This window comes from Castor canadensis, chromosome 1 (assembly GCF_047511655.1).
Source record: "Castor canadensis chromosome 1, mCasCan1.hap1v2, whole genome shotgun sequence".
NCBI lineage: Eukaryota > Metazoa > Chordata > Mammalia > Rodentia > Castoridae > Castor > Castor canadensis.
This window is the reverse complement of record NC_133386.1, coordinates 74,184,302-74,204,380: the sequence shown is the minus strand read 5'-3', so window position 1 is coordinate 74,204,380 and position 20,079 is coordinate 74,184,302. Positions and strand designations below refer to the sequence as shown.

General features: G+C 33.9%; 1 protein-coding gene and 1 pseudogene across 3 annotated transcripts in view; one reads left to right on the top strand and one right to left on the bottom strand.

Annotated features, from left to right (window-relative positions):
* Orc3 (origin recognition complex subunit 3) overlaps positions 1 to 20,079 on the top strand; it is a 58,423-nt gene that overhangs the window by 10,338 nt on the left and 28,006 nt on the right. For 2 of the 3 annotated variants that reach the window (XM_020163795.2, XM_020163799.2), the window contains 9 exons: positions 1,008 to 1,149; positions 4,395 to 4,499; positions 5,476 to 5,624; positions 6,880 to 7,013; positions 9,154 to 9,313; positions 10,572 to 10,685; positions 12,704 to 12,837; positions 13,288 to 13,351; positions 19,622 to 19,738. In XM_020163795.2, the coding sequence (XP_020019384.1) occupies positions 1,008 to 1,149; positions 4,395 to 4,499; positions 5,476 to 5,624; positions 6,880 to 7,013; positions 9,154 to 9,313; positions 10,572 to 10,685; positions 12,704 to 12,837; positions 13,288 to 13,351; positions 19,622 to 19,738 (1,119 nt within the window). The remainder of the gene's footprint in view (positions 1 to 1,007; positions 1,150 to 4,394; positions 4,500 to 5,475; positions 5,625 to 6,879; positions 7,014 to 9,153; positions 9,314 to 10,571; positions 10,686 to 12,703; positions 12,838 to 13,287; positions 13,352 to 19,621; positions 19,739 to 20,079) is intronic. The other variant, XM_020163796.2, reaches the window with a different exon arrangement.
* On the bottom strand, positions 18,210 to 18,837 carry LOC141415580 (leptin receptor pseudogene; annotated as a pseudogene).

Here is a 20,079-nt window from a genome sequence, read left to right as displayed (position 1 = left end):
GTCTCCTAACTTTTCTTTGCTTCTGCTTACTAATGCCTTGGTTCAAATATATTACTCTTCAGCTTCTATTAGATGGCCATACTCTTGGCTCCTATTTTATTGTGTATTTTAATAAATTTTCTTAAGTTTAAGTTTTCTTACCTGATTTCATCACTTCGTAGGATAGAGACTATCTTTTAGTCATAAAATTAGTAAAGGTTTGATGAATGAATAAATGAGAGGGCTTTTTAAATGGAAGTATAAAAAGCACTAATCTCTAGAGAGTTAAGGAGAAACATTTTTATTTAATATATCTTTTAATCATTTTATATGTAATCTTTGAGCTGAATCCATGACAATTTTCTTTCTAAAACCACTGAAGGAGATCAATATAGGCCACCCCAAAATGTACATCTTTAGCATATTTCCAGATGTCTGTTGCAAACCCAGGAATAGTTGTGAGAAGTTTTCATTTTGTGCAAAGAAATTTGCATCTATCTACATTAGTAAACACTGGATGCAGGTAGAGGCTTCTGTATCTGATACCCTGTCTGAGGAAAGTCCTGACTCAGGAAGAAGAGTTTGAGGGTATCACACCTGGCCCAGACACAGATTGCCACAGTTGGCCTTCTAATGACTGTTACCTTTGAGACTTTATCCATAGAATGCAACAGCCTTTGTTTCGTGCATTGTCCTCCCACCCTTCTATAACCTGTTGTCATCCCCACCTCACTGTCTATACTCTTCCATCCCAACCCTTACTCCCAGCCCAGCACCCTGAAACCTTGTTTCTTTCTGAGCTCTAAATACAATTTGAATTTCAACCATCTTGCTTTCTTTAAGTCTTATACTTTGTGCAATGTGTCTGGCACTTGTAGACCCCCACCCAGTTACTCTACTGCCAGTTTATTTTATAGACTAAAATTATTGAGCATTTAAGGGGAAAAGAAAATTTAAAACTTCCCACACCAGAAAAGACATGTTAGATTACTACTACTAATTCATAAAATTTTGTGTTTTCTTTTTAGCAACTACAGGAGGAATTAAATAAAAACTTGTTTGACAGTCTAATTGAATTTCTGCAGAAGTCTCATTCTGGATTCCAGAATTCTAGAGACTGGGGTTGTCAAATAAAACTCCAAGAAATTCCAACTGCTGCTCTTGTTCTTGGTATGTCTAATATCTGTCTGTGTTTGTTCATGCATGCATGTGTATATTTTTTAATTGTTTTGTATGAGAATAGTGGGGAATAACTTGTTCTGGTAAATCTTTGTTTCTTTTATTTATAGAATTAAACCAATTAGCTTGCTTTGCATACTTTCTAAGCCAGTAAAATTCAGTATATCAATTTGTACATCTGTAAATTAAAAGAAATTGATCCAAGGCTCAAATGGAGTGTGGCTCAAATGGTGGAGAACCTGCTAGAGCGCAAGCCCCTTAGTTCAAACCCCCAATATTGAAAAAAAAAAAAAATTGATCCAGCATCTTTCTTTTCAGACTTTTTGTTTTGTTCTTTTCAACTTTTTGTCAGAAAGAGAACCATATTTGTTTTATTTTTTCTTCTTTATACTATATATTATGGGTGTATATGAAATTTGGATTCACTTATAAAAATCCATTGGCTATTAGCAGATCTGATTTTTGTACCTTTAAAAAAATCATACCTTAATTAATTTTAAGATAATTAACCTATAACATTAATTTTTTTTTACCTATGCTGATTTTTAATTTCAGATTGTATCAATGGGTAAATTTTTTTTTTGTTTCGGGTTTTTTTTTTGTTTTTGGCAGTGCTGGGGTTTGAACTCAAAGCCTCACGCTTGCTAAGCAAGTGCTCAACCACTCAAGCAACTCTGCCAGCCCTTTTATGGCTGGGTATTTTTTGAGATAGGGTCTCACAAACTGTTTGCCTAAGGTGGCTTTGAACTGCGACCCTTTTGATCTCTGCTTCCTTAGTAGCTAGCATTACAGGGATGAGCCACTGGTGCTTGGCTGGATTTGGATAAATTATATATAAGATACTTTCAGATTGCAGGTTGTAAATTTTTAAAATATCCATCACAAATATCCCATCTTTACCAAACATTTGGATTCCAGGTTAGTAGAAAAAAATTCTCTGGAATATTATCAGAGTTCTCTCTTTTAGAGGTTTTTTTTTTCCTGAATATTGTATTAATTTATTATTTTGGTGCTGGGAACTGAACCCAAGGCCAACCCAAAAAAGCATGTGCTCTTCTACTATAGTTTTCTTTTTTCCTTTTGAAAACAAAATGGAATTTATTTGGGTTCCAACCATGCTATTCTTTTTGCTTCTAATTTGATATTTAGGGCTTATTAACAAGTAGACTCTGAGATGAGAAATTAATTCTCTTGTTTAATAATACTTCTAATACTTTTTATAGCCCAAATGTTCAGGACAGTATTTCTCAAACTGTAATGCATGCACAAATAATCACAAGAAGCTGAGTGTGGTGGCACATGTCTGGAATCCCAGTACTTGGGAGGTGGAGACAGTATGATCAAGAATTTGGTCTATGTAGTAAGATCCTGTCTCAAAACAAAACAGAACTAACCACAAGTAAAATGCAGATTTTTGTTAATAGGTCTGGAGCAGACCTGAAGTCCTGCATTTCTAACTGACTTCCAGGTGACGCCCATACTGCCAATTGCCAACTGCCTTGAGTAACAAGACTCAATGAAGTGTTTTTCTAATGCAGCCTGCCATCTAATTTAAATCCTGTTGCATTTATGAATGGCAAACTTTGGCTCAGTGATGGCCCCCTTGTACTCCTGAATACTTTGTTTCTCTACTGGAAGGTTACAACAGTTAGAGGAGTAGTGAGCAGGCATAACCAAGAGAGATGGCCTCATAGGTTGTTGTTTTGCCTCCTGCCAAAAAGGAAAAAAGAAGTTAATGGAAATCATATTTTTCAAAATTATGGTTTGAGAATGGTTTTCCAGTTTAATGACATTGTTGATTATCCTGATTGCAAAGGATAGAACTATTGATTTAAGGAACATAATGTTAAATAGTTTATAAAACTAGTTAGTGAAAGATGGGCTAAGTCAGTATTTTACTGAAATTCCAAACTTGTTCAGAGATGCACTATAATAGTCAAAGATTATGATGCGTACTAAGAATAGTAAGATACTGAGGGCTTAAGCACAGTTATATATTTTCTGTTTTCAAAAAGGTATATATATCCTTTTAAAAACAGTCTGCTAAAAATGGTGGGGAAAGAAAAAAACACAAAAGAAAGTACTGTGCTAATATTTTTGCTTTTTCTGGGGATGCTTATTGTTGGCATGAATGATTCTGAAAGTTTTCTTTTTCCACACAATTAAAGTCTTAAAACTTCTCATGCAGTTTGAAGATGTGTGCTGCTGCTGTCTGCCTAAGCGTCAAAGGACTTTCTAGAAATAACAGGTAGTTAGTTAGAGAAGGTATACTGTTAGTTAGGGAAGGTTTACAGAATTAATCCCTCAGTAGTGGGGAAATTTCCATTCATATACACAGATCACTAAAACTGATTTGTAGAAATGAAAACCAGGGGTTTGATAACTACCAAAACCCATAGTTGTAAGTTTGTTTTAGATTCTTCCCTCAGAAATCAACTTAGTGTCTACTTTATCTATTTATGTAGTACCATTATTTCAAGAATATTACTGTTGGATTTTCAGTAATTAAGTAAGGTCACAACGAAGCTGGATTCCACAGTCCTTTTTTTTTTTTTTTGAATGACTAAAGAGCACTCAATGAATATGACAAAGTAATGAAATTACTCCAAAGCTCTTTTTAAAGGTCGGCTGGCTACACATGCTCAGTAATTTTTTCTGAAGAGGAGTTGTGCTAAATACCTTTCTGAACAAATCATTTGTGTTAGTCAGCCTTCTGATACTGTGACAAAATATTTAAGATTATCAACTTATAAGGAGAAAAAGTTTTCTTTGGTTCATCATTTCAGAGATTTTAAACTGTGGTCAGTTGGCTTCTTGCTTTTTTGGGCCTGTGCTGAGGAATGCATGATGGATCCAAGCTGCTCACCTCATGACATCCAGGAATCAGAGACAGAAAGGCGAGAGGGTTCCAATATCCCCTTAAAGGATATGAACCCAACAATCAAACTTCCTTCCACTTCTAAAAGTTCTACCATGTCCTAGTAAGCATCATAATCAGGGGACCACTCCTGCAGTACATATGCCTTTGAGAGTCATTCAGGAACCAAACTGTAGCATCATTGTAGCATGCACCGTTACATAATCATCTTAATCTCTTTACTTACGTGGTATATTTTCTTGGTTTCTGTTATGAATCATGTTTGTAAAATGTTTTTGCTTAATAGTTTGATATTTTAAATATCTTTGTTAAATTGTTAATATAAATGATGATGTAATATTGATGTACTATCCAATAGGTGTGAATGTCACAGATCATGATTTAATATTCAGAAGTCTAACAGAGGCCCTTCAGAATAATGTCACACCATATGTAGTCTCATTGCAAGCTAAAGATTGTCCAGGTAAAATATAAATGCCATAGTTTCTTGGTGAAATGTTACAGAATTCTTCTGTTCTTCTTTCTCTCTCTCTTATGCTTTGTTAGTCCCTTTTTATTTGTGGGAAGAGCATAGTGCTGCACTAAACCTCACAGGTTTAATGGCACCCAGAGTAACATTGATTCTTACAGTACTTTTTGCCCACTCTTGCTTCCTTTATTTTTTGTTCCATTGCTGCTGTATCAACTTCACTGCTAGTGGTAGTCCATGCATTTTGTAAAATGTGTTCCTTAACTTGGTGAAACTTCTAGGAAGTAGAAAATTTTGGAATACAAAGCTGAAAATTAGGGAATAATAAGCCTTAACTTAGTCCAACAGATAGGAAACTCTGTAGGTTTATATTTATGAAGAGCCACAAATCATCATATTTTCCTATTTTAAAAGGCCACCAATGGTAAAAATAGTACTTTAACAGAGCCAAACTTGAGTGCCTAGAGCCATCAAATCATAAACAGTGTAGACTAATATGGTAAGATTTGTTTGTATTACCTTCATAGTCACAAACTGAACTTTAATAAAATCCCTCAAGGATATCTTTTTAAATAATTTTAAAGGTAGATTTTTAATCAATAAGATAATTCATATAAATAGCACTTCTGATTATTTTAGGGTCCTTGAAATCATTTTGTTGTTTAGTATAATTTAAATGCATATTTTTCCTAAAATAATTTATAGTTTCCATGTTTTCACATTTGCTTAGATAACACTTTTACAGGTAATACAAACATTTTGGTCTTAATATGAACTAATGTAATATAAGTATTAAGGAGAGGATACTAATGAGCATTAATACTTAATATGTTAAATGCTATTTTAGCTGTACTAATGATAAGTATAGAAAAATAAATCCAAAAAACATAATATACTCATCATTTGGTTTTCAAGGGCTTTAATTTTGTTTGAAGAGAAGATAGGCTTTTTTACTTTTCATATTCTGCAGATCTGAAACATTTTTTGCAAAAGTTGGTCTCCCAGTTGGATTGCCGTGTAGATGTAAAACCCAAAGAGGAGGAAAGTGTTCAGTTCACCCTGAAAAAGACACAGTGTTCAATGGACTTGCTTTCCAGTTGGTATATGACTGTCACACAGGTAAACATAAACTGATGATTTTCTTCCTGAAAACTGTCATATGGTTGATGAGGCTTGGAATTATATTAGGTATATTCCTTTTTGTTCTAATAAGCGTATGTTTATGCACTACTAGGTGTCTAAATTTCATAGTACCTATTTATTTTTTCTAAGGCCACTAGAGTTCAAACTATTGTTTTATTAGTATGCAGCCTAATTCCTAGTAAGTGGTTAGGTTCTTATAAGAACATTGCATTTGTGAGACAATGACATCTAGTTAGGAAAAAAAGAGCAACAAGAGTTGGTTCTGTTGTACATTCTACCTCTGTAACAGTGGCTGTTAACTTCAATACATTATCTCTTAAGTTCCTCAGTATGTGCTTTTGTGTAATAGAACCATGCTGCCAATTCCCACTATCAACTTCGTTCTCTAAGGAATAACCATGTATTTTTTTAATGTAATTTGTTCTGTGCTTAGTATTCTTTGAGAGTTAATACTCTATTAGTAAAGTATCTGCAACAAAATAGACACATAAAAATAAATTCTTGTTATAACAGTTTCTGGTGAAAGTGAATAATTCAATGATTCCTGAATTACTGCACTGTAAACCTTGGCCTAAGTTTACAATGTTGTATAATCAGGTGTTATGGGCAAAAAATATTGTGGTGACATTTTCTAGTCAGTATTTTAGCTGAATTAGTATAGGTGAAGTTTCTTTTCCTTTATCTGAAAGACTGAATTAGGTCTCATGTTTATCACAGTACCTTAATTTGATCCACAATTTTAGATTTTTTTTTAAGCAACCGAACACTATTTGCAACTTAATATGTTGGTAAAATTGAGATTGGACCAAGTAATATATAGGGTCCTTTTCAAACTTGATATTTCACAAGCTTGAAGATCAAGTAGAACATTCATTAAAAATACTAATTCTCACCTTAAAGCAAAGCAAATAGAGCTTTCTACCAAAAAAAAACAACAAAACTGTAGAAAAGTTTCTCTTGTTCTGAGGGGTTTTCTGTCTTTTTTTTTTTTTTTTGAGCATAAAATGTGTATCATTTGATATTTTACTGAACCTTTTTCTTTTTGGTTATTATTCCCATGTCAGTCATAGAAAGAAAGATCGCGTTTGAATGAGTTTCTGTTTGTTATGTGGGAGAAATAAAACACTATCACTGTGAAGTATAAAGGGAAGTACATAAACATTTGGCATTACAGTATTATTTGGGTAGTAAGGCTTACTCTTAACTCCTTCTTTCCACAATGGCTTAAAAGAAGACAGGTCCAAAAATGCCAAGCAAAAAGAGGACTACTTCTAGTCACTGGCAGTCTCCTCCTGTTGTGCTTATCCTAAAGGATTTGGAAAGCTTCACTACAAAAGTACTCCAAGACTTCATAATTATCAGCAGGTAGGTGGAGTGTCACTTGGCTTTTGTGAAAAATTTTCTTTTTATTATGAAAGCATTACTTGTAACTTAAAAAGTATTATCTTCATTTTAAGACCAACTTAATGTAAAGTGATTTTAAGTTTTATAACTGAGTGTTCAGATTTATCAGATTTTTCATTTGCTTTTTGACCCATAGTGAGGAAGACAATTTTAGAACTGGTGAGTGACTCAAGTGGTAGAGAGCCTGCCTAGCAAGCATAAGACCCTGAGTTCAACAACCCCCCCTAAAAAAAACCCCACAATTTTAATCTATTTTTTAATTAGTGTGATAAGGAAATATAAAATGTAGTTTATCTTACCCAGGTTGTCTCTCTCTCTTACTTGCCCACTAAGTAGATAAACTATTCTAGGATGAGATATTTACCAAGCTTATTGTCTGACCCCTATTATATTCATTACTTTTCTTGTTACTGTGACAAAATACCTGACATAAACAGCTTAAAGGAAGGAAAGATTTATTTTGCTCATGGTTCCAGAGATTTCAGTTCATCGTGGTGGGGCAGAGATGTTCAATTCATGGCAACCAGAAAGCCACACTGAGAGAGGCAGGAGGGAGCAGGGATAAGATACCCCAAGGACCCATCCTCAGTGACCTAATTTCTTCAGCAATAGTGCTACCAGCTGGGGACCTAGGCTTTAACACATGAGCCTGTGGGGGCACATTTCATATTCAGACTATGACACCTATCTAATCTTTAGTGGCTCTAAGTTGAATATAGCTTCATTGAATGTTTTCTAAATGACATATTTACATAATATTGCTAGTGAGAAGCTACTTTCATGATATATTATCTTGAAGACACTCCTCTGAGACTGAGATTTGAAGTAACTAATCATATTTTAAATTTTCATTACTTACATTTCCCATGGTATATATTTTAGGATATAATTTACTTTTGCATCGTTTATATGTCAACCTGCCTTCATAGTTGTGTATATGACAATAATTGCCTAAAGCTAGAGTTGTAATTCCTATTTTAATAGTGTTTTTTCTTTTTCCTTCTCATTGACTATAGTAGGTTCTAGACACTAGAATTTTCTTCTTCCTTCTTCCTTCTTCCTTCTTTCTTCTTTGCTAGGGATTGAACCCAGGGTCTCATGTATGTAAGTGCTCTACCCCTCAGCTATATCCCCAAACCTCAGTTCAGTGTTACACTGAACCGTTTACTATGCTGGGAAAGTGCACTGTAGAGTAGAGTGGCAAAAATGCTGTACTTTTTGGAGTTCAGGCTTGGTACTACTTTAGCCATCAAAAATAAAGAACTTAGAACAGCAGTAAGAGAATGTAGGCACTTTATCTTTATTAAGATTGAACTGCATACAGCTAGAAAACTGAAAAAGCAGTAGCCAACGAGAGGGCAGCCATGGTACAAAGGGCTCTGGCTTGTTACAGTAGTCCTCAAATTAGTGCTGCTTTACTTCATAGAAGCTGTTTGTGTTCATCCTGGTATTGCTAAGAATAAATTGTGTCAATATATTTAAGAACACAAAGAAGGAATGTAACATTTTAATTATTAAAAAGGTGTTTTACATATATATGTATGTATATATATATGTGTATATATATATATAAGGACATGTGTGAAACAAATGTGTAAAAAAGTTTATAACTCTTGGATATTATGGTTGGGTAAAATAGTGTCTGTTACAAGTGTTCATACATAGAATACCTTGAATTATCTTGAAAATTAATGAACTTCATTTACTGAACTCTGAAAGCATAGATTGGATGGGCAACTGACTATAGGTGAGGCTTAGACTTTGGGTGAGAGGTTAAATGGGTGTTATCTAACATATCTTTGAACCGCTAAGACTGTCTAACCTTAGGGGGAGGCACTTTATCTTTCTGGACCTCTGTGTTCTTATTTATAAAATGAAAGGATCCATTATTAGATTGACTTCAGAGCTAGAATATCTGGGAAATAGCTACTTTTGTGTTACTTTTATAGGAAAATGAATGATTAGAAAATTTGGAATGATACTTATTAGCCATATCTTATAAAGTAGGCATTAAAATAAAGCTAGTCTTATTTTGAAATATGATGTATTGAAATATATTTGCTAAAGAAATTTCACTTTTGTATCTTTCTTTAAAAACTAGTCAACACCTGTATGAATTTCCACTAATACTCATTTTTGGAATTGCCACATCTCCTATTATCATCCACCGATTGCTTCCTCATGCAGTATCATCTCTATTGTGTATAGAACTGTTCCATTCTTTGTCTTGCAAGGAGCACCTGAATACCATACTTGATAAGGTAAAAAAGAAAAAGGTTACCAGTGACACAGAATAAAAGGAAAACTGCCAGGCATAGATGGTACATAAAAACGCTAATGATAAATCTCTACCTCTCTCAGAACATGTTCCTTTACATACTTTAATGTTTTATTTAGTGACTTTTTTTATAGTGACTTTGTATAGAATGCCCCCAGATAAAATATAAGCTTTATGAAAAAAATGATTATCTATTTACGTCTGTATATATGTATATATCACTACTCAGTGAAAAATTATAGACTTTTAAAATAAATTTTAATAGAATTTACAAACTTCCTAGTAATATCAATGTTTTTGTTTTTTGGTTTTTGATGCAATGTTATTAACTCCCAATATTCCTGCTTAGTCTCCTGAGAGCTGGGATTATAGGCATGTACTACCACATCCAGCTACCAATATGCTTTTATCTTACATTTTACATAAAACAATTTGAAGTTTTTAGTGGATTCCTTACTGTTGTATTACTCTTGACAACAAGTGCCAAAAACTTCTTAGGCCTTAGCTACTGTAACATTTTTATCCAAATACAATATGATTCTTTAGTGTTGACCATCCATAATTTTTTTCCTACACTCCTTTAAGATGTATTTCATGCTGCTTATGTAGGTAAACTAATGACAACCTGTCCACTTATTTACTAACCATTTCTATACTTCTGTCCACAAAAGTGATATCCATCTGATTTGTTCAAACTTTAGAGGAAAATTTTCCACCTACAAGATTTAATATTACTTGGGTGTAGCCAAATTCAGTTGGGCTTCTCAAACTATGGTTTTGTTTAAGAATCCTAGAGTGATATTTCATTTTCAAATATAAAACATCCTTATAGGCCATTGAAAATTAGATAAATAATAATAGCACATCATTAATTTGAATCAGTAGGATAAAATAGAAATCTTATCTGATAATAAGAACTGCTAACACCTACAGCTTCTTTGGTGCCTCTGGTGTCAGAAAAAACAGATTATATAGTTAATAGGTAATAATTTTAATTTCTAATTTAAAAACTAGAACTCAGATGAAGTATGGTGACCATCTTTGGTCCTGAGAATGTAGTATGAATTGCTTCTTTTTGTTGTTGTTACTCTGATACAAATTAAGTTATATTTTTGGTTGTTATTTGATCTAAAAAAGAAATCTAGCTACTACTGCTTTCATAATTAAATCTCATTTATACTATTTATGAAGAGTCAAGACTAAGAAGTGTGTTTCCTCTCCTGCCTCTTAATCTCTTTCAGCTACTTCTTACAATGCAGTTTCCCTTCAAAATAAGTGAAAAAGTGTTACAGGTTCTGACCAACATCTTCTTATATCATGATTTCTCAATTCAGAACTTTATAAAAGGACTTCAGGTAAGATGCCCCAATGAGTTTGAAAATTCGCAAGCTGATTCTAAATAATTTGCATGTTATTTCAGACTGTTTAGTGTAATAATTAAGTCATTTTAAGTGACAAAATCTAAAATAAGTTAATTCAAGTTATTTTTTTTTCCCAGATTCTACCATTCCTTTGTTACCTTGCAGCAAAATGTAGAGAATACATATATTAGGATATCAGTAATGGAAAAAGAGGTCCCTTCATTCCAGTGATTCTTAATCATTGGGAAGTGGGGAGGAAAACTTAATGAAAGCTATGGACTTTCTGCCTAAGAAATGCCAGATCTAAAGGGTCAGCAAATTTCCTCTGTTAATGGGCTAGAGAGAAAATGTTTTCAGCTTTGTATGCCATATATGGTTTGCTGCTCTTTCTTTAATAACCTTTAAAGATGTTAAAAAAAAATTTTTTTTGTTTACTCTAACCTGAAGAAGACCCTCTTTCCTGTTATTTAAAAAAATAATGTAAATTCCTGTTTTTGGAAACTACCTAAATTATCTTAGCAGTGTGTAGTCCTTGTGAGCATAGGCCAGTTGTGAAATTCATTAAGATCTACACATTAGCAACCTTTAGTGAGAAAGTGTAATATGATAACCCTCATCTTTGCATTGTGCCTTGAAGTTGTAGATTATTTCTCATATAAAACAGCATAGTGATTTTCTATGGCTGGTGTGTGTCTTTTTCCCCAAACACTGACTTTTTAAGAAGGGTATTTTAAATCAAGAAAATATTATTTACCTTAGTAATATATAAAATTAAATGATATTGAGGCATAACCTCCTAAATTTCTTTTCATGCATTTTCATTTATTTACTCATAAATATTTATCAAAAATCTACACTGAGGCAGGCACTGTGCTGAGCCTTAAATATACAGAGGAAAAAGAAATTTCTCCCTTCACATTGCTCATTGTCTACTGAAGGAGGCCGAAGAATAAATCCACATTTATAGTTCTGAGTAACGAGCCATGAAAGAAACATGCCTTGGGGCTCCATAGGAGGATGGAAGTATATCCTAAGGAATAGGACCTAGCCAGGTCAAAATTGTAAGCACATTCCAGCGCTTTCTAATATACCGCTGTTGTATTAGAAAGCTAATCTAGACAAGATGTGGCAAGGACCTAAAAACTAAGGTAATGATTGTAGAAATAAAGAGGAGGAAACAAATTTGAGAATGAGATAGGGTGTGTAAGAGAAAACCAAGGTGGCATACAGGCTGCACCTTTACAGGTGGGTTGGAAGTTGGTACCATTTATTAATTGTACATGTTAATATAGAGCCATTTCTCTTTGTGAGAAAAGCATGTTTCTTTTTGGGTATGGTTAATTTAGCAGGGTCTTAGATTTAAAAAAATGCTCAGGAGAAAGATAGGGACTATAAGTATTTAGTATTTATCATTAAAATGGGGTGATTAAAGTTATATGAGGTAAATTAAGGGGGTATAGGAACAGCTTCTACCAATGCGGTATTTTTATTTATTATAACAATTCAGATTTTTAACTAATTTTAGATTGGTATCCTGGTGTCTTCCATTTTGCTTTCTTTTGTTTTGTTTTGTTTTTGGAGGCTGGTCTTGCACTGTATCCTCCTGCCTCAGCTTTTCAAGTGCTGGGATTACAGGCATGTACAAGGCCACCAGGTTTTAGATGTCTTTATGAGTACCGAGGCATCTGTTAGACTCTTAGGTCATACCCAGTCCCATCCATACTATATTTAAAATCATTGTGAGTTGCTGCTGCAGATAATCTATCCATTTGTATTAATTTCTTTTAGTTTGCATTTTCTGAGGTTACTGTTTTCTGACATTTCCCATAAAATTGTAGCCTTAAAAATATTATAAGTATATAGCCATTTATGTGTTGTTTGCAGTGTTATTGTAACATTATTAGTTATAGTAGTGCTATAAATACTTTTGCCCTCAAAATAAACATTAAAATTGAGCAAAAGATTTCTAGCCAAAACATAAGAAATATATTAAATCTTCATATTTCTTTCAGCTTTCTCTACTGGAGCATTTTTATTCACAGCCCTTAAGTGTTCTGTGCTGCAATATTCCAGAAGCCAAGAGAAGAATAAATTTTTTATCAGTTAATCAATGTGAAAACATCCGACGTCTGCCATCGTTTAGGAGGTAAAAAGAGACGTACATATTTCACTCATCATATACTAGAGATTGGAGCAAAATAGAGAATCTCAGATCCAGTTGGTATTAAAGTAAGAAATGGAATAATAATCTTTATTTTGTTTTGGACAATATAAAACCATTGTATTTTTAATGATGGGATTTCTTTGTTGGATTTAAAAGTTTGACATGAAGAGAAATATTTTTACAAAATTTACTTGTTCTGTAGAGTTACTAGAATGTTAGAAATAACATTTCCTATTTATGATTAGACAAGTGTAGCGGATTTAAGGAGTTAAAAATTAGCATTCACCCTAAATTTATTTTTGAGAAGAAATGAAAAAAATGTGGCCCCCAATCTAGGTAATTATTTTTCTCCCTTATGGTATTCAGATACATAGATAGTTTAATTCTATCTCTCTCTTTTTTTTTTAATATATGGCATGGTAAAAATTACAGGTACGTGGAAAAGCAAGCTTCAGAAAAGCAAGTTGCGCTATTGACCAATGAGAAATTTTTGAAGGTAGGAATATAATTGTGTTTGTTTTGTTTTTCCTGCATGAGAAAAGAATATGCACATAAACGTTTATTGAGTTTATGTTATAAAATAGGCTTCTGTATCCTAATACATGCACAGAATGGTACTGAGTTGATAGTGAATTAGGAATATGAATATTAAAGATGACATGAAACCTTGACTAAAAGGTAAGGTTTTTTTTTCTTATCAAGAAAAATATTAGCAAAAATACTGTATTTTTCTTCTAATCTAGTTTATAAGCACTTTTAGATCTATAGAGATCTGCTATCTAGATATCTTTTCATGTAGCAATTTTAGAATTTGCAGGTAATCTTATTTTAGTATTCTTTTAAAGGCTGTCATAAATTGAAGCATGTAGAGGAAGCCAAGCAGCTTAGATACCTGCTGCTAAGTAGGTATTGATTTGATTTGAAGATATAATATTATATATTGATATATAATGCCAGGAGAGAAGTAATAAGCTATAAATTTATGAGTTAGCCCTACAACATAGGTAATACCACAAGGAGATCACTTGCTAGGAAGGTGCTCTTATCACTTGAGTCACTCCGCTACCTCTTTTTTGTGTTGAGTATTTTCAAGATTGGGTCTCACAAACCTTTTGCCTGGTCTGGCTTCAAACCACAATCTCCTGATCTCTGCCTCCCAAGTAGCTAGGATTACAGGTGTAAGCCTCTGGCACCTGACGGACATTTTCTTTTCTTGAATAAATAATGCTTGAACATGGTATATAACTGAAAAGATAAATACAATATACAGAGGAAACACTTTTACCTTTATTTTCCAACTACCCATTTCCCGTCCCTGAATACAACCAGGACTTATTCTACATATATACCAGTAATTATATATATATTTGGGAGCCACCCCCGTAAAGAAAAGTATAATACTATTCTGTTCCTTGTTTTGCACTTAATCTTGTTTATTCTACATTACTACTAAAGAGTGGTATTCTCTTTTGTATGTTTGTAAACTACAAAGTAAGAAATGAAACATTTACAAAAAAAAAAAATTACAAAAATTTACAGATGTTTTCATACACTTTCCTTAAATCATCTTGAAGTTAACTATTTACTACATCCATACAATTCTAGATACGGAAAAGATAATACTATAGAAATTAGAAGAGAAATAAATACAAGAACAAACAATCATGGCAAAGTTAATTTTTCCTTATTGTTTTTTCTGTGACTGAATTTTTTGAGTTTTATATGCACATTGGCTTCTCCAAAGAAATTGTTAATAGCAGCTGTCATATAAGTGAACAGCCTAGTATAGAAGTGAGTTTTGAATGACAGACAGGATTGTGGAGGTTAGAGGTAACAGACTTAAGAGAGTTTATTACACACTAAATGGCAATTCACAGCCTAATATAAGTGTGTTTTTTAGGTTCCTACTATTTTTTAAAACAGAACTGACATTTACAAATTGAGAACTTCTACATTTCAAATTCAGACTTTGTCTTTATTGAAAAATTAGGAAATCCCAGTCCCATCAAGACAACAAGTACTTGCTTGAATTTTGAAGAGAGAATGAATGGTGGCTTCTTTCATTAAAACGTCTTCAGCAGTTTTTTTCCTTACTCTTTTTTTCTTTTTTTGGTGCTGAGGATTAAACTCAGGGCCTTGTACATGCTAGGCAGGTGCTTTACCACTGAGTTACATCTCCAGGCCACAATAAATGTATTTTGAGAGGCTGTTGTGTGTTGGTTATTAGTTTTGGTGCTAGAATATAGAAATGAATACAACAAACAAAACCTGTTCTTGCATTCTATCCAGAGACAAACAAATAAGTAAAGTGTTTAATGCTAGTGATTACTGCTAATAAGGAAACAGTGAAATAGAGAAGGGAAATATAAAGTTTGATGTGTATGGGGAAGGAGTACAAATTTTGGGTAAGGACTTCACTGTGAGAAAATAGGTTTTTAATAAAGACCTAATGGAAATTATAGGGCTTGCTATGAAAGAATTTGGAGGAAGAGAGTTCCTAAAAGGACCCAAGATTGGAGTGCCACATTTGAGGAAGCATGAGGAGGCTGCTATTATGTATTTGTATATATTTGCTCTGTTCATTTATTTGCTTATTTTATTTTTATTCATTTATTAATTTTGGGGTGCAAACTTAAGACCTCACGCTCTACTATTTGAGCCAGACCTTTGTTTGTTTGGTTTTTTTTGCTTTAGTAATTTTTCCAGTAGGGTCTCACTTTTCTTCTCCAGGCCAGCCTGGACTTCGTTCCTCTACTTCACATCTCCCTCGAGCTTGGTATTGCAGGTGTGTACTGCCATGCCCAGATTTTTTATTTGTTGAGATCCTGTTGATCTCCACATCCTGAGTAGCTAGGATTATGGGAATGAGCCACCTCACCCAGCTTTGCTCTGTTTATTTTATAGCAAACTGATATTTCTATTCCTGTGTTTGTCTCAAAAATTAGTAAATAACAGACTGGAGGCAGGGCACGCTTTGCTGCCAGGCTAGTATGTTCCAGACCCAGGGTTCAATCTCCAGTTGGGGGGGTGGGGAAACATGTTAATTTTGGCCTGATGTGGCAGTGCACGCATGGGATCCCAGCTACATAGGAGTTGAAGGTGGGAGAATCATGGTTTGAAGCTAGCCCAGACAAAAGAGCAAGACCCTATCTTTAAAAACAAGACAGATATGGTAGTGCATGCCTATAGAATCCCAGCTTGCAGACACAGAAGGTAGAGGTAGGACGACTGTGGCATGAGGCTGCCCCAGGAGAAAGTGGGAGACCCTAACTGAAAAATAAAAATAAACTAAAGCAAAAAGGGCTGAAGGTATGACTCAAATGGTAGGTAGAGCGCTTGTGTAACAGAAGTCTCTAAGTTCAAACCTCAGTACAACCAAAAAAAAAAAATCATTGACGATCAAGTGAACTTTATGTTTCATTAAATGAGATATAAATAGAATTATAAAATGATATGGTAACAACTATGAATAGTGTGTAGGAAAAAATGAGTAGAAAGTAGGATTCATATTTCAGCAGACTTTATGTTCACAGATAGGTAGTGGGAGATTTTCTCTTCAAAACATTTTTGCAGGTGTCAGTTTATAAAAGTGTCCACAAAGTGCCCTGGGAGTTTCCTTGAATAAGTGAAGGCAGCGACAGATATGTATATAAGACAGAGAACATAAAAGGCAGGTTACATGAAAAAGTAAATAATTTTTGAGGTTTTCTGTTCAAACCGGTAAGAGTATAGTCTTCAGTATAAAATGAATAAATATGGCAGAGATGTACTACACAATTAGAAATATGACGACACTAAGGATACCTGAGGAAAAAGCATGTTTACATCAGGCGCGCTAAGACACTCTGTAATGCCAGCACTGGGGAATCTGAGGCAAGAGGATAGCACATGCGAGGCCACCCTGGGCTACGTGGCAAGACCCTGTCTATAAATTAATCAATAAATAAATGCTTTTTAAAAATTAAAGTGAAAATACTCAAGTCTGTTGTATCACCCAATTACTTATACATGTAATTGCTCCACAAAACGAATAAAGTAGGTAATACAGATAGCATGAAATACAATTATTATTTTAATAAATTCCTTTAGCTCCAGAAACCATCCCTGTTTAAAAGCCATTTAAGTCTGGGTGCTGATGACTCATGCTTGTAATCCAAGCTTCTCTGGAGGCAGAAATTAGGAGGATCGAGGTGCCAAGCCAGCTTGGACATAGTCCAAGAGACTCTATCTTTAAAATACTCAACATAAAAAGGGACTGGTGGAGTGGTTCAAGTTGTAGAGAACCTGCCTAGCAAGTATGAGGGCCCTGAGTTCAAACCCCAGTAATGGCCAAAAAAATTAAATTAAAGCTATTTAAGCATACATCAAGGCAAACAGTCAATAGCCTCATGCAATCTTTATGTTACAGCTTATAGTAAAAATATAATTAAAGTACTCTTTGATTATGACTACTTTTATTATGACAAGAAACTTAGATCTTTTTTTTCTATTACTGATGAATTCATTCAAATAATAATAAGAAAGGACACTTGGACAGTAAAGATTTTCTTTCATTTGCCTTGTGCTTTCATGTAATGACCCAGACATTGATTAAGGAGTTGATTTCTAAGTGAGTTAGAATTTAGAAAAGTGTATCTGATTTGCTTGAATCTATTGATATATGTGATATTGTTTTCAGCATGGTTAACCACTAAAAATAATGGGTATCTGTAAGATACTACTGAAAGACCCAGCCCAGTAATTTAAGTCCTTTACTTGGTTTCTTAGACAACAAAAATAAAAAAAGAATACTTTTGAAAATGTTACAGGGAGGGGGAGGGGGAAGGGGTAAAAGGGGGTGGTGGCCCAAACAATGTATACACATGGGAGTAAATGTAAAAATGATAAAGTTTAAAAAGAAAAAAAGAAAGAAAATGTTAACAGAAGTACGTAGTTATAAAGAGAATTGAAAAGTGAAAAATATTGAGATAGGGTATAGTGTTTTTAAATCATTTCTAAACTATTTCAGAAAGCTTAAGGAAATGTCATACTCTTCCCTCCATCGTAAAATGTCTTTTGAAGCTGACTTACAAGATTAGTCTATCCACAGCCTTCTTTTTTGTTTTCTTTGCCCATTTTTTATTGTGTTAAAATATATGTGCATATATGTATATAGGACATAGTCTACCAACATTTGGTTTCAAACACCCCATGTCCACTCAGTAGTTCCTTTGTGGGAAGCATTTTCTGGAAAAGGGAAAAATTCATTTGTGCTGGTTCATACTTCATTTTGCTGAAGTGAGCACAATCATTTCCTTGCCTTGGTAAAACATAGAAGCCATTTTCATGGTAGTTCACAGGTAAGATGTCAAAGATTAATATGTGTCTGAACAATTCTTGGGATTTGGGACATCTTCTCAAAATGACTTTTTCATTCTTTAGTATGATAATTATCAGTGTTCCAAGCAATAAGACAGAAAAGCTACTGGTATAAGTACCTACAGACCTTCATCATTCTAGTGTTTTTCAATTATTACTCATGGTGAAACTGAACCTCAGCTTTTCAACCCCTTCCATAAATACTGAGTGAATGCTGAACTGATATTTCTCAATGGGAATAAAATGATCATGGATATAATGTGTGAAGGAATTCTAAGCCATTTAGTTTCATCATCATTAAAATTTTTCCCATTCAATAATAAAGTACATTAGATCATAACCACTGGATGATACTATCTAGGAAAGAATCACACAACTGCTGTTTAAAGGGTAAACACTATGTGACTGTACAATATTTACTTTGTCGTGGGCTATGCCAATGTTAGATTAAAATTCACAGAAGTAGCACCAATTGAATTGATGGTTAGACTGATAATTATATATGCTTGCTCTGTCCTCAGGAAAGTGAACTTGGTGTCATTTCCTGTATCTTCTGACCAAGTTCCATTGTGGGACATGCAATGCTTTTCCCACATACTTTCTCACACTGCACAGTGAGTCATTTTTTTATCAGAGGCTTTTAGAGGTTTCAATCTTACAGTCTCTTGGCTCTGTTCTTTCTGAGCAGTCATGGCAGAAAGAATGTGGAAGAGCAGATTTGCTAGACCTCAGTCTTAGGTTTCTTAGATTCTGTCCTCAATATTATCCTTGCTGGATTCTAAATTATAAAGCTTATTGGTGTCAGATTTCTCTTTCACTTTTCTCAGTTGGTAAGTTGAGTAAAACAAGGATTGGAGATTCCCAGCAAGAGGCAAAGACTTGACAAAATCAGCAGTAGTGTTTCTTCATGTTGTCTTCTTTTCCTCCAAATACAATTGAGCAGTACTTTAGGACATCATTCATCACAAGCAGAACTTCAGCTACTGTTAATTACATTGGTACTGCCCTCTCTGTTGATCTCTTCTAACGCCAGTGTGGTAGAAGGCAATAGACGTATATACCAGGTGATTGATACAGGCAGGCGAATGATAAAAGTGCTCTGTTGGACACTTATAATTTGGGAGGCCAAGACATTGTAGTGATGCCAGCAATACTACAAGATTATAGTGTCAATTCCAGTATTTAATATCACCAGTTGATATTGAATGAAAAATACCCAACCTTTATACTGGATTTGATATGTATTTTTTTTCATATGTAGTTTTCACGAGTTAAGACTAATTTATAGTTCTATATATCCTTGTCGGTTTTCTAGAAATTATATACATGTATACCCATGAAACACATTTTATTATCTTTTATTTTAGTGCCTTACATATTAATAATCTGTGATTTTTTTTTTTTTTAGGAGGAAACGCAATCACTACTAGAAAACCTGTACATTTACCATATAAATTACTTCTTGGTTTTGAGATGTCTTCATCATTTCACCTCTTCTCTTCCCAAGTACCCACTGGGCCGACAGGTATGTACCAAGTAGTACTATTTTTGCTCTGATTTCTATTGCATTCAGTCATCACTTGACATGGAGCCAATTCATACAGTAAAAGCACAATCCACTCCACCTGTACACATTACTGGTGATTGAAACAGTGCTTTTTATTCTGGTAGTCCTCAGCTAGAAACAGTCACATGGATCCCAGTGGTATTATGTCCTGTGCAATGTATTTGTGCTACAGCATATAAACCTTCCTTGGTTAACACTTCTTTTTCACCTATCCAGAGAGAGAGTTCTCTACTCCTAGTGAACTGAGAAATGGAATCTGTTTAAAAATGCTTATGGTCAACCTCACATTGCACCAAGAA